The sequence below is a fragment of the Carex rostrata genome, chromosome 14 (genome assembly GCF_964058835.1).
Source record: "Carex rostrata chromosome 14, lpCarRost1.2, whole genome shotgun sequence".
Taxonomy (NCBI): domain Eukaryota; kingdom Viridiplantae; phylum Streptophyta; class Magnoliopsida; order Poales; family Cyperaceae; genus Carex; species Carex rostrata.
The window spans coordinates 644,890-660,084 of NC_135931.1; the positions used below are offsets into that span (position 1 = coordinate 644,890).

Below are 15,195 nucleotides of genomic sequence, written 5' to 3' on the forward strand. Positions count from 1 at the left end.
AACAATGACGAACAACAGCAAAAAGGACCAATTTGTGGGGCCACAGGGAAACACTTTTCAGGCAGGAGAGGCCAGAGAATATGTGAGCTGAACCTAAAAAAAACATCAGATCTTATCTACTAGTGTTCATTTCAGCTAAAGAACCGGAACCTATGAAAACAGTATAATGATGGTAAAACTCTGCAGAGATCATCTGGCAAATATTATTATTGGAACAAAGCAATTATGAACTGATTAGTTATTGATGTCCATACAGTGGAGCATTATTTTAGGAAAAATGATAAATATAAGAACAAGACATGCAGGAATTAAATTTCACAAGCCTCTTGTCAAATAACACACTGCACAACTTTAAAAATAACAGAACATCGTTCTGGAAAAAAAAATGAAAATGAAATAAAAAGCAGCTTACTATACACTATGCTTGATGCCAATCCCACAGGGACAATAAAAGCACCCTGTCGTTGCTCATTGTGTATACTGCACACAATGAAATACTCCTCTCCAACAAGACATTTGGAAAAACAAAAAAAATGTGCCAAGAAAGTATCAACAAGCGAACCCAATCACCAAAATCAGAGTAAGAAAGAATCATAAAATATCCGCAAATGACCTATTTCCAACAATGAGGACCCCATCCTCCCCCTTTTCCATGCGCCCTTAAACTCCTCTACCTCTTATTTTTGTGGACCAGTAGTAAAGGCAGAAGATGATGGATTTCCACTTTTACCCATACCAGAAACCATATTTTCACTTATTCCAAAATCTATCACGCTTGATGCTAATCCCATATCACCAAGATTAGACATATAGACTGGTACTAGAAAATTTGGGGGTAGATTCGGCAATGGAGCCTCAAATTGCAACACGTGCATCGCTTGTCTAATACTAGGCCTTAGATTATAGTCTGGGTGTGTGCACCACAACCCAATAACCATCAACCTCTCCATTTCTTTCTCATCATACTTTCCATCTAATCTCTTGTCCACTGCTTCAAGAATTGTGTTTTTTCCATATAATTCCCATACCCATGGGATCAACCTGACCTTGTTTTTTTCTACTTTGGACTCTACTGGCCTCCTACCACAGGCGATTTCTAGTGCAACAACACCAAAACTATACACATCAGATTCTTTACTAGCTTTACCTGTAGTAAAGCACTCTGGTGCCAAGTAACCTAAAGTGCCAGCCAATACAGTAGTCTGAGCGGCACCACTGTGGTCCACTAGCTTTGCAAGACCAAAATCGCCTAACTTGGCATTAAACTCCGAATCAAGCATGACATTACTCGATTTAATATCTCGATGCAGTATGCAACTATCTGCCTCCTCATGGAGATAGAGTATAGCAGATGCTAACCCTAGTGCTATTCTAAATCTTACGGACCATGATAACAACACGCCTTTGCCATACAAATGCGAGTCAAGGCTTCCATTAGGCATCAATTCGTAAACAAGCAAGAGGTCCCCACGTTCATGGCACCAACCAACAAGTCGTACCAGGTTGCGATGCCTTAGCTGGCTGATAATTTTGACCTCAGCAATGTACTCCTTTTTCCCCTGTTGTGACCCCTTAGCGACTCTTTTGATAGCCACATCAAGTTTTAGACTTTTCAAAAACCCACGATAAACCCCTCCAAAACCGCCTTGACCCAGTTTGTTGGCCTCCGAAAAATACTTTGTTGCAACAGCTAATTCGCCAAAATGAAGCCTTCTTGGACCTGTTTCTTTTTCAAACTCACCAGAAAGCTCATCATAATCCATGGCATCATCCTCTTCTTCACCTAAAAGTGGCTCTCTTCCTCCCTCTTCTATGTTGTTTCTAACTTTCTTTTTCTTTCGTCCCAAAATAATCCATGCCAAACAAGCACAAACCAGGATAAAAGCACCAGCAAGTGATGACAAAATAACCCAAAACATGAGACCCTTCGGTTCTATGGTGGAACTAAATTCCCAGTAACTGATCTCATGCAACTCAATAGAGGAACCAGTGGAGGCAGAGAAACCAATTGCAATGTTTTCTGGCAAATAGTCTCTCAAATCAATCTGGTACCATAGGTTGGCATCACCACAAAATGATGGGTTGTCATCATATGTTAAGAAAACACTTAAATTCTTTGCCTTTGCATCATAACTGATCCATGCATTTCCTTTTCGACCATCCTTCATGCTACTATACCAATTTGTTGTTACTGTTGAACTGATAGAATTAACATCAATGCCGATATGATCTGGGCTTGGGTCCCACCAATTCTGATATGTATCAAATTCTATTGCAATGATTTTGTTTGATTGTTGATCAAAACCAGAGTTAGAATCAAATAGGCCAAGGTATCCTCCTGCCGAGTTGTTTGGGAGAATAGAAGGGTAAGGAGAGAGAAAGAAGGCCAAACCATCCCCATTGCTATAATCATTTGTGGCTTTTATGCGGAAGGAGAAATGGGTTGTGAAATGCGCAAGCCTACCTGCAATAATATTCATCTTAAACTCTTAGCTTCTCAGTGGACGTGAAATTAATATCAGCTAAGTAGATTCAACTAAAAAGGTACTCATTGGACCCATTTTTTATGTGCTTCTTTTTGTAGTTTCATTATCATTTGTATACTTTTCTAGCTTGGTGCTTTAATTTTATTTAGCCATGGTATGATTCGGTTGGGCTTAATTAATTTAAGAATGGTTTTTGACCCAAAATGAAAAAAAGAAAACAAACAAACAAAGGCAAACGAAACATTTACAGAAACCTTGTTAGTACTAGCAAGGAACTACACTAGTATTCTACTTTTAAAAATAATTTAGACTGGTTTGGTTAAAAACCAGTGAGTATTATCCAATAAATTGAGTTGATGTTTTTACCATAGACATTATTTTTACTTATAACTAATAACAACAAATTGAAGCAGTAAAGCAGTGAAAAATGGCATGAGCAAGCACACAATACCAGTTGTTTTGCTTCAGAGAGGGACTGGCTGAGAGTAGACAGCACGGCCAGAGCTGCTTGTAATAATAGAAGAATCGAGTTCGTCTTTGGTCAATCGTATGACCTTGTTGAAGAAGGCATCTCCCTGGAAGTCGATCATGTCTGGGGCGTTTGCTCCCATGGCGGAGAAATTAAATGCGAATGAGAAAGCAGTGGAGAGTGGTACAAGGGGTAATGTGGAGATGAGAAGGACGAGGAAGGAGGGGATGGAGGAAGAGAGATGCGACCTTGGATTAGGGGAAGCCATTAACGGAGAGAGAGATTGAGTTGGATATATTTGTTGTGACTGAATGTGATCGGACAGGACACAGGAGAGAGGTTTTAGTTTGACAATTGACTCTATCTTCCTCTTCCTCTTCCTCTTCCTCTTCCTCTTCCTTGCCGATTTGGACAGGCGGGATTGCGAGAATAGGAGGGGACCCCTGCACCAACGGATCAGATTCAGATCTGAATTCTGATATGGTTTTGACCCATAATATTTGGCTTGCAGACGAATGAGTAGTTGACTTGGGTTGGCTACCATTTCCTTTTGCATGCATGTATACTTGTATACCATATTTTCATTACCATGACACGACGAGACTGCTTTTACTCAAATTGATGCACATTTATCCACAGTACAACTAGAGCGTTAACTCATCAAAATCTTAGTTACTTCGAAATTTTATAATTTATCAAATTGATTTAAAATTTTTGAAATTGATCTAAAATTTATAAATTTTCAAATTAGTTTACTATAAAATCAAGTTTTTTGATAAACATACCTCCAAAAATTATTGAAATTCTTTCAAACAATGAATCATTGAATTCCAACCAAAGTTCTAAATAACGATTATCACGTCATAGCGAAAAGGCTAAAATAAAAACTATCATGAATAGCGTACTCCGATTTTTTTATTTATATCCAATTTTTTTTTAAAAAAATAACCAGTTTGGCACTGGATTTTGAAAAGTACCCAAACCGCAAAAAAAATTTGCGGTTTCAAGGCCTAAAACCGCAAAAAAAAAATTGGGGATTTTACAATTCCAAAACCACGGTTAAAAAAAACCGCAAATTTTTTTTGCGCAAAAATTATTATTATTTTTTTTTAAACAATGGTTTATGAATTGTAAAACCGCAAAAAAAATTGCGTTTTTTTTTTTAAACCATGGTTTTGGAATTGTAAAACCACAAATTTTTTTTTGCAGTTTTAGGCCTTGAAACCGCAAAAAAAAATTGCGGTTTGGGTACTTTTCGAAATCTAGTGCCAAACTGGTTATTTTTTTATTTTTTTGAAAGCTATCCTACATAGAGTTTTTTATTTAAAAAAATATTTTATATTTCTACTAATTATCAACATTATCTAAAGTCTCATAGAGCAATAAGTAAGACAAAATTAATTAAGGAATCAGGTTATTCATATTGAACCAATACAAAGTCCAAATTGCTATTCAAAATATCCCTAATAATATCATAAACTATTTATCTTTTTCCATTCCAAATAACCGAAACATCATGATATAAACTATATATTTTTTCTATTAAAAAAAACTAAGCATCATGGAATAAACTATCTATCCATTTCTATTTAAAAGCAAAATCAATCTGGACCTGAGCATGTTAAGTCCCACCCGCCACTCATCAAGGTTCAACTCACCGAGCACAGTGCTGCCAGATACGTCACAAGCTGACAAAGGTACCGTCTTACCTTTTTTAGAATTGTCATTTCAGAATTCTGACAAAATAAGTGTTTAGATGTCTAAATCACAAAATCTCAGATTTTTACAGTGAAGAGGAGAGAGGAGAAATGGTAACGGTATATGGGTCAATTTAACTTTCAAAATAACTAAATTTAGGATACTACTAAATTTATGTATTCATAAATAAGCAAGGTGGATCATATGAGGCGTGTATGTGCCAATGTGAGATTTATATATGTTGTAAGCTATTAAGCACATTTGGCAAGTCCAAGATGTTCTAATGAGCTTTCAATTTGATTGTAGGAGCACCGCATGAGCCCTCGGTCGCAACAACAGCTGTTCAGCAAGAGGTAGATAAAGACCCAATTTTTGTATCATTGTACTTCGGTTTGATAAGTTGTTAGGAGCTCATCTGTATGTAACCTTTAGCTGTTGTGTACACCCCCTTGTTTACTCGCAACCCATATTAGCATATCCTCAATTAGTGGGTATGGTACCGGTTTGTGAAGAGTGTTGATGATGCTTTGAATAGCTTGCCCGCCCAGAACTGCCCTAATCTGTTCTACCTTCCATGTGCTCATTTCATGATCAAATAGCTTGGCCACCGTTAGGTTCCTTACTGCACCCCGTTACAGTAACTGTACCGTCCCAGCCTTGGTACCATGGGTCTTGCAGAGCTTTTATATTCCTTCCATCCCATACTTGCCAAATAAGTCCATTATCAAATAATTTCTTTAGGTCTTGAATATTCTTCGACCTTCGCCTCTTAATCTCTCAAAAACTCCACATTATTATGTGTACCCATAGCTTGTCACGTCCCTCCTCTGCTAATTGCCAAACCAGATTCATGATCAAGACATCATTAAAGATCTTAATATCCCTAACCCACCATTCTCCAATGGTAGACAAATTCTATGACATGCCACTAGGGCCATATATCGGTCTTTATCATCTTTCCCAAAAGGAATTTTCATATTTTGCTCACTCATATATGCATGTTTGTATTATCGATACAGTGTCAGTTTTGGTTTGTACATTATATATATAAGATTTACTATTTTTACTTTTATTGTACATTTATTTTACAAACTGATCATGTGCGTACTACATTCCAAGACATTCTGGTTGTTCATTGCAGCTTTAATATTGGCATCCCTTTTAATCATCCTAGTTTGTTTAGTGTTTGTCTTGAAAAAATTCGTCACCATTTAGTGGCAGCATGATACGTACATGGAAATAAAGTTTTACATGTCAATCAAGACAAAAAATTTGGATTGTTTGGAGTGAGAATCTGGACAAAGAAAACTATGCTCAAATTGATTGGTACAAAAGATAGACTCTATCTGGTGGCATTTATAGGATCTAGCAGTGCCTCTGTATTTGGCCCTTTTAAAGATTTATTTGAATGTTTCAAAGGTTTTAAGAAACTAAGTTTTAATCCTAGTTATCTGTAGTTGGGTTCGAGAGCCAAATGCGAATTATTTGAGGCAACTTTCAATACTATGAATTTGGAATGTGATGTTGATATACTCTCGGAGCTACAAGATTCATCATTGTTCAAATCACTTCACACTTTAGCCTATTTTAGGATAATTGTATTTGTTGCTGAGGCACTCTGGTTTACGATAATTGAAAACCTGGTGAGACAGGTATTAATTAGAGATGGTAGAGAAGTAGTATTAGATTATTGATCAAAAAATGTTGGACTAATATCGAATAATCTTGCTTCACATTTGCATGACGGTGTATGGAAACCACCATCTGAGCCCCTCAATTTCATAACACCTGAAAAAGAATTTGAGTGGTTGGCAATCTTGTCATATATAAAAATCTCCAGAAAATGGTAATTATGTATGAAGATAAGCAATTGAAAGATGCTGAAAAAAAGCAACAGAGGGATGAAGCTGATATATTGGCCTTAGTACCAATTTACACAAGCATGCTTGATGCTAAGGAGGTAATTTTTGAACTCACTTGTATATCTAGTCATGAACTTTTAGTATAATTGATGCAACCCTATAGTTCAATCGGTGGATAATCTTTCGGTGTCTCTGGAGACGTATTTGGAGAAGTAATACCAAAACGAGACCCAAACTAATGCAGCATGTAGTTTGTGCAGTATGGAAGGTGCGGAGTGAGTGATAACCAAAGATTTTTTTTCTTTCGGACGTACTAGTTTTGCACTTTACGCGGTTATACCAAGGAGAAGACCGTGTCCTCCACAAGATAAATAATTTTGTTACATTTCAGGAGATGCTGGACTTGAAGCCTATTCTGAGCTCAAGGTATAATACTAATTATTTCTTCTGTTGTAAACTGAATTAACAGAGTTGTGATTTTTTTAATCTAATTTTTTTTGTTCAACTCTAATAACATCTACAAGTTATAAGGCATTATAGAGCATATTGGCACTGTAATGGGAGGTCACTACGTAGTGGATTGAAAAAACTTGGGCGGGTTAGACCCGACCCGGCCGAACCAAGGATCACACCCAACCCGGACTGGCCCGGACCAACCTTAAGTTCGGGTCTAGCAAGGGTTTGGTATGAGATTTTTATATTAGACCCCCTAAAACCCGACCCGAAGGAACCCTCAACCCGTTTGTACCCGACCGACCCCCCTAAACCCATCTAAACCCGACCTAACTTGGACCAAACCCCCCCCCCAAACCCCCAAGGACCCGGACTAAACACCCCGAACTCGTACCCAGACCTGCCCGAACCCGTACCTACCCCCAGTTTCTTTTTAATAATTACAGCAGTTTCGGCCTCTTTTTTTGGCCGAAAATATTATTTTTCTACAAAGGCCAAAACAGTCTGATTCGGCCAAAAATAGAGGCCGAAACTAGACATCTAAAAAAAAGAACCTGACCCGGACCAGACTCAGACCTGACCCCTACCCGACACGTGCTAATTTTAGACTAAGGATCTAGCAAGGAATTGGTCCAACTCCCCCAAGCGGGACCCGCCGGAAACGAACCCCACTAACCCGTAGACCCACCGGACCGTGGGAACCTTGGCCCGGACAGGTTAGACCCAACAGGACCCGACCCAATCTGTTTGGTATACACTATCACTACATAGCATATGTGAGAAGTGATCCTGCTGATGCCACTGACAAGTCAAGAAAAAACAAATGGTACCGGACAAGTTATAAAGATGTACGAGAAGTTTCTTGGGAATAAGTTAATCAATCAATAGCTTACATATTGTTTTACGAACTCACTTTTATATTGGTTGAAAAAAAAAAGCAACAGAGAGATGAAGCTGATATATTGCCTTAGTACCAAATTACACAAGTATGTTTGATGCTGAGGAGGTATTTTTTGAACTTTCTTGTATATCTTTGCCAATTTTCTCAAATTATTTTAAAGATGGATTTTGGATGTAAATTGTGATTACTAGAACTTGTTTCTCCATAATCTATGAACATAATGATTTAGTGGACAATTCCAAAAAAAAGGAAGATAATTCAGAGAGCTTTGATTCTATGTTTGAATTCCAAACACCTGACAATCTCAAAGACGGAGATGATTCCTATTTTTGTCTCGTTAAAGGCCTTGACAACCTGGGATTGAAATATTTCGTTAATGCTATCCTTCAAAATTTATTAGCCTTGAAAAAGTTTCGAGAGTTGATTACTGGAAATAGATATTCTTACGCAAGAAAATATGTGATGTATGCTCTAAAACAGTTATTTGCTGAAGCATTGAAGGGAGAGAATCATATTAACAGTCCAGCCCTACTAGAACTCCTTAAAAAGCTCGTTAAAAACCACCTGCCACAGGCACATTTAAATCGTGAGCAACAAGATAGTCATGAACTTTTAGTAGAATTGATGCAACCCAATATTTCAATCTAACCCGGACCTGTCCGAACCCGTACCCACCCCCAGTTTCTTTTTAATAATAATTACAGCAGTTTCGACCTCTTTTTTTGGCCGAAAATATTATTTTTCTACATAGTCCAAAATAGTCTGATATGGCCAAGAATAGAGGCCGAAATTGGACATTTAAAAAAAAGAACCTGACCTGGACCAGACTCGGACCTGACCCCCACCCGACACGTGCTAATTTTAGACTAAGGGTCTGGCAAGGAATTGGTCCAACTCCCCCAAGCGGGACCCGCCGGACACGACCCCCACTAACCCGTAGACCCACCGGACCCCCAGACCGTGGGAACCTTGGCCCGGACGGGTTAGACCCAACAGGACCCGACCCAACCTGTTTGGTATACACTATCACTACATAACATATGTGAGAAGTGATGCTACTGATGCCACTGACAAGTCAAGAAAAAGCAAATGGTACCGGGCAAGTTATAAAGATGTACGAGAAGTTTCTTGGGAAGAAGTTAATCGATCAATAGCTTACATATTGTTTTATGAACTCACTTTTATATTGGCTGAAAAAAAAAAGCAAAAGAGGGATGAAGCTGGTATATTGCCTTAGTACCAAATTACACAAGTATGTTTGATGCTGAAGAGGTAATTTTTGAACTATCTTGTATATCTCTGCCAATTTTCTCAAATTATTTTAAAGATGGATTTTGGATGTAAATTGTGATTACTAGAACTTGTTTCTCCATAATCTATGAACTGCTTTAGTGGATAATTCCAAAAAAAAGAAAGATAATTCAGAGAGCTTTGATTCTATGTTTGAATTCCAAACACCTGACAATCCCAAAGAGGAAGATGATTCCTATTTTTGTCCCGTTAAAGGCCTTGACAACCTGGGATTGACATGTTTCGTTAATGTTGTCATTCAAAGTTTATTAGCCTTGATAAAGTTTCGAGAGTTGATTACTGGAGATGGATATTCTTATGCAACAAAATCTGGAGATGTTTGCTGAAACATTGAAGGGAGAGAATCCTATTAACAGTCTAACCCTACTAAAACTTCTTAAAAAAACTCATTAAAAACCTCATGCCACAGCACATTTAAATCGTGTGCAACAAGATAGTCATGAACTTTTAGTATAACTTTTTTGGATGTGTGGAGAAGAAAGAGGGAAAGATGTGATAAATAAAATATTTGGGGTTACAAATTTAATGCATATTAAGTGCAAAGCTTGTGAAAAAAGAGGACACCTCCTGCTGATTTTTAAACTGCAATAACAATACCTATAGTTCAATTGGTGGATCGTGTTCCGGTGTCTCTGGAGGCATGTTTGGAAAAGTTATACCAAAAAGAGACCCTAACTGATGCTAGATGTAGTTTGTGCAGTAAGGAAGGTGGAGAGTTAGTGATAACCAAAGAGTTTGTGTTTTCCGACGTACTAGTTTTGCACTTTATGTGGTTATACCAAGGTGAAGACCGTGTTCTTCAGAAGATAAATGATTTTGTTTCATTTCAGGAGATGCTGGACTTGAAGTCTATTATGAGCTCAAGGTATAATACTAAATTATTTATTTTCTAATACCTTTTTTACCATTTTTCTATAATTTAGTTAAATTAAGTTAAGTCATAGTTAGAACTTACATTTTAGAAGGATAAATTAGATATACAAGAGATAGAGAGGAAGCATCAACTGATAGAAACCTTTAATCTCAAAATTTTCAATTAGGGCAATTATGCTAAAATTTGGTAGAGACCAACCACCCCCAATGCGATTTGGCCTTCATTCGCATGCTAGTGAGGAAGCTGCAAAATATTGGATATTTGTTCATTTAAAATAGCAGTCGTCACTCGCACACATATGACTCATATGCACAGGGATGCCAACATCAGAACTCACACGTAATCCTCTTTGAAAAAGAAAATTTTCTTCAACCATGCGGATCAACCGAGAAACGCATGCGACTGAGTACCCTCCTATCAATTGATGCCTCGAAAAAATTGGCTAAATATTAGATTGCACATGATTCCCCACAATCGTATGCTGGCTTTGAAGAAGGTAAAACCAATCACACATGGTTAACCCCAATCGCATACTAGCTTTGAATAAGATAAAACTAGTAACATGCGGTTTAACCGTTAATCGCACACGATTCTGGTAAATGTGCAAATTGAGATGAAAAATTAAGAAAAATTTCTAAGTATTGAAATATTGCACTAATGTTTTATCTAATAACTACATGGCGTTATTTCAAAGATTTGAAGAGATTTGGAAGGAGGATTAATTATGAAATAACCACCTTTGGGAAGTTATTTGATAATATCCTATTTTTAGGGAAAATAACCGCTCATTATTCTATGTTTTATCTAGTAACTATAGGGTATTATTTCACTACTCTACTCTCTCATTCTATTACTCTTTATATATATTCTAATCAAATCTTCTGACATTCCCCCCTCCTTTCAATACTTAACAAAATTTTCAAAATTCTATCTAACTTTTTCGATTTTAGAAATTATGCAGGTCTGTTATTACATGAGCCCGATAGCATACGGTTCAAGCCAAACCGCACAGCCATCCACACAGATCGCACGAAGTTCAAAAATGGCCGACAACTCTGGTTGGAACACGAGCATAACACCATGGAATGCACCAACTGAATGAGGACTCAATTTCACATTTGACCTCTGACAACAACGGTATCAAACCTTTAAAGAACACAAAGTTGTAAACAACAAAGGAATGTGCCTTAACTCAATGAGGATGATGAACATATTCAAAGAAGGACCTTGTTGCCCAACATCCACATCTGGGGGCTGGTCGAAAAAATTGAGCTTTAAAATTAATTTTCAATTGGCCTTAATATAGAAGCCTAGGTAGCATAGTGTGCGCTATAGCGCGTAGCACAGATAGCGGACCACTATTACTGTTATAGTGGTCGTAGCTGAAATAGTCCACTTTTATCCCATAACTTAGCGTTCAAGGTCCGAAAACGCTATAGCGCTGCTATTTAGAACACTGAATTTCCAACAGTTGAAATCGATCTACTTCACAAGTAATGTATTTACATATCAAATTTTTAATTTTTAATTAATTTAGTGTAAAGTCAAACGGTAAAAAAAATTATAAGTTAATTTTGAAAAAAAATTATAAGTTAATTCTAACGAAAAATTATAAATTTGATATGTAAATACATCACGTATAAACTTTATTGAAATTCTTTCAAACAATGAATTTCAACGGTTGAAACCGATCTACTTCATGAATAATGTATTTACATATCAAATTTATAAATTTTCACTACAATTAACTTATAAACTTTTTTTATTTTGTTTATCGTTGACTTTACACTAAATTAATTAAAAATATTATAAATTTAATATGTAAATACATCAATTGTGAAGTAAATCGATTCAACAATTTGAATTCGTTGTTTAAAATTAACTATATAAATTCTGAAAATAAGCTCACAAACAATTTGCTTAGTTTAAAAAGATCCTAGTTCTACTTATATAACACATCACCATAAACAATATTTTCAAATGCCACTTTTAAAGATATAAAAGAATAAATTATGGAGGAGTAGAACCAAGGTGTTCCTAAGTTTATTAAGTTTTTTTTTGTGAACTAACTCTAAAATCTATCAAAATGACTTCAAATAACCAATTCGAACCGTTAAACCCATCTACCTTACAGGTTGTATTGACATGCAAAACCAATCCGAATGTAAAGTATATTAGACTGTCAAAATTAGACTGTTTACAAATTAATTTTAATGTATTTATTTTTTGAACATTTTTTTACCACTTGACTCTATACAAAATTAATTTGAAAATGTCACACGTAAACACATCACTCGTAAGGTGCACAGATTTCATAATTTGTCATTTAAAACCAATCCGAATGTAAAGTATATTAAATATTTAATCTCACAAATGTAAGATTAAACTGCAATCAATAAAGATAGTTTGAAAGTAATAAAGGAAGAATTATTAAAATTGATGATAGAAAAAGATTATTTTCTACAATTATGCGAACAGATATGCCCTCAGACTATCTATATGTAGTGATATACTTGTAAATTTACTTTTAACTTTCGATCTTATTTGAATTAAATTAGAAAACTATTATTAAAATTGTCAAATAATAGTATAAATAATTTCCCTCCTTATAAATAACAACACGTAAATTGACAAAGTAGCATTCTCAAAATTTAGGCTCGCAAAATTTCCAAATAGTAAATAGAGAAACCAAAACTACTACTGGCAAGGCCCACTGAGGCCCTATTCACATACATACCTCCATCCACAAAGAACCACCAAATAACTTAATAACATAACAGAAAAACAAAGGGTCATGTCTGGTACATTGCATTCCTTCAGTAGAACTTCGAAAGCATTAAACTTCTAAGAAAAAAAAAACATTCCTAAACTTCAGTCTTCTGAGAAATTTCCTCAGGAGGAGGTTGAATGAACTTTGTAACCGGCTTAGAGAGCAAGTCAGTATACTGCTGGTACGGCGACAAGGTAAATCTAGTCTCCGTCCAAAAATCAGGTGTCAGGAATCCGTATGTCTTCATCAGGCAGTCAAATGTTGCCTGAAAAATAAAGGAAAGCAATTTAAATAATAAGTTAGCAGATAAACAAAGAGATTTCCCACTGCCCAACCATGCGATATTAAAAAGCACCAACAAACTACATGTAGGACTCTTAAAAATTTTAATTAATAGAATTTGGGGAAACAATACAAAAGACAAGCATTGGTAAGAACTGCAAATCTCTTGGATGAATAAATGATTCATTATAACAAGGGTTCATGCTTTGCTCCAAATCTCCATTTTTTAATTTTCAGACAGCTAATCCAAACAGCTCAATTAATACACATCCAATTATAATAGAGGTCTCCTAATCAAAAAAATTGTAAAAAAATCTAAAAATAAAAATATTGGCTTATGTATATCAAATTGAGTGAATCCATGGTTTGAATTCAGAAAGTATAACCTGTGCTTTGCACATTTTAGCCCAACCCACTATAATAAGCCCGATTTCATATCAACAAGAAGACCAATACTCAAATTACTCGCAATTTGAATACAATAAAAAAAAGTAAAACCTAGCAAGAATTAATGAGAAAACCAACAAGATGATCAATTCAATTTTATTCCCATGCTAAGGAAATCCAATTAGTTAAACAGCTAAAGACATTACCACCTAAGAACCCAACACATCTGTAATCAATTATTAATTAAATAATAGAAGATTAGAATTTGTACCTTGACAAAGTTTCCAAGGGTCTTTGTAGAACCACGAGAAGCGGTGAACACATCCTCAATACCGGCAAATTGGAGCACCTTTTTGGGCACACGAGCTGCCACAATTCCAGCACCACGTGGGGCTGGCACCATGCGCACAGTGACAGACCCGCACTTGCCAGTGACCTTGCATGGAACCGTGTGGGGTAATCCAATCTTGTTACCCCAGTAACCCCTCCTGACAGGAACAACTGACAGCTTGGCAAGGATGATCGCACCTCGAATAGCAGTAGCTACTTCCTTTGCGCACTTGACGCCAAGGCCCACATGGCCATTGCCATCACCAACCACTACAAAGGCCTTAAAACGAGTTCTCTGACCAGCACGGGTCTGCTTCTGCACTGGGGTGATCTTCATCACCTGTGTACAAAAGGAGTATTTTCCAATAAATAAGACAAAGGTGATGGAAAAAATAAATGGCATTATATCTGCTAAAAGGCCATGAGCAATATGGATAAACCAAAATGCAGGCTTATCAAACAAAAATTTTCATCAGACTACTATGTTTTTTAAGGTTAGTGGCTTTAAATGCATACTAACAATTCCATTGATAAAAAACATATTTACAACGAGTCAAATAACCTTAATTCCTAGATCTACTCTTTTATTCTCACAGAAAAATCATGCAATACGTCAATCTGTTAAAATTAAGATTGATTCGTTGACAGTACCTCATCTTTCAAATCTTTTGTAAGGAGCTCCACGATTTGATGCTCCTTGACAGGAAGAGAGTGCAGATAGATCTGCTCCATGGAGGTGATGTGACCCGCCTCGACGAGACGGCCAAGCTTAGTGACTGGGACCCATTTCTTCTCCTCCGTCCTGTTGCCACGTCGCCCACCGCGCCTGTCGCCCCGGCCACCACGGCCGCCGCGCCCTCCGCGACCACCCTCGCCGTCTCCACGGCCTCCAAAACCGCGTCCGAAACCACCTCTGTCAGCCATGCTATATCTTTCTTAGATTAGGATTTTCGACGTGGAAGAGGGAATTGCGCCGCCGCACGAGAGAATGCTAGGAAAATGGGAGGTTGGCGAATAAATGGATATTTGATTGGAGGAAGAGCAGCAGCAGCTAGGGTTTAAGGGATGGAACTATCAACTATGGTATTGTCTATTGGTGTCGGGCTCGGTTATTTGGAGGCCTGTATCAGTAGTTACTTTTGGGCCTTTGGGGAATTCCCATTTGGAAACTGTTGAGAGAAATCAATTTGGGTTTCGACTTTCCTCACTTCTTCCTTGGAAAATTCGATCAGAGATATATATGAATGCTAGGGAGTCCGTTTGAGCGGAATCCGTACCCTCCCAAGTATATATGATCTCGAGCATATACGAATACGGATATGATTGATTAACAATATCGTGCATTGTACAAAGTCAGTGTATCGTTTCGTGT

At 36.9% G+C, this 15,195-nt stretch overlaps 2 protein-coding genes across 3 annotated transcripts; both read right to left on the reverse strand.

The window, feature by feature from the left end:
- Nucleotides 1–302: 302 nt before the first annotated feature.
- Nucleotides 303–3,307, reverse strand: LOC144565800 (L-type lectin-domain containing receptor kinase IX.1-like). The gene is made up of 2 exons (XM_078315636.1): nucleotides 2,938–3,307; nucleotides 303–2,464 (listed from the first exon to the last, which is right to left on the reverse strand). The coding sequence occupies exon 2, from the start codon at nucleotides 2,166–2,168 to the stop codon at nucleotides 678–680; it is 1,491 nt and encodes a 496-aa protein (XP_078171762.1). The 5' UTR covers nucleotides 2,169–2,464; nucleotides 2,938–3,307; the 3' UTR covers nucleotides 303–677.
- A 9,338-nt stretch (nucleotides 3,308–12,645) lies between these two features.
- LOC144565244 (uncharacterized) lies at nucleotides 12,646–14,890 on the reverse strand. 2 transcript variants are annotated; one of them, XR_013514860.1, is made up of 4 exons: nucleotides 14,475–14,846; nucleotides 13,765–14,163; nucleotides 12,833–13,089; nucleotides 12,646–12,791 (listed from the first exon to the last, which is right to left on the reverse strand). XR_013514860.1 is itself a non-coding variant. In XM_078314952.1 (3 exons), the coding sequence occupies exons 1-3, from the start codon at nucleotides 14,745–14,747 to the stop codon at nucleotides 12,919–12,921; spliced, it is 843 nt and encodes a 280-aa protein (XP_078171078.1). In that variant the 5' UTR covers nucleotides 14,748–14,890; the 3' UTR covers nucleotides 12,646–12,918. The 2 variants fall into 2 exon arrangements, 1 of the variants encoding a protein (XP_078171078.1); XM_078314952.1 differs by having other exon boundaries at nucleotides 12,646–13,089; nucleotides 14,475–14,890.
- Between the last annotated feature and the right edge of the window lie 305 nt (nucleotides 14,891–15,195).

What these genes read in the sequence shown, in the direction of transcription:
- LOC144565800 (XM_078315636.1), bottom strand. Translation starts at nt 2,168, where the DNA reads ATGAAGGATGGTCGAAAAGGAAATGCATGGATCAGTTATGATGCAAAG.
- LOC144565244 (XM_078314952.1), bottom strand. Translation starts at nt 14,747, where the DNA reads ATGGCTGACAGAGGTGGTTTCGGACGCGGTTTTGGAGGCCGTGGAGAC. An exon ending in CAAAAGATTTGAAAGATGAG is followed by an intron (nt 14,164 to 14,474) that starts GTACTGTCAACG and finishes TTTTGTACACAG; the next exon opens with GTGATGAAGATCACCCCAGT. An exon ending in CCCTTGGAAACTTTGTCAAG is followed by an intron (nt 13,090 to 13,764) that starts GTACAAATTCTA and finishes TTTATTTTTCAG; the next exon opens with GCAACATTTGACTGCCTGAT.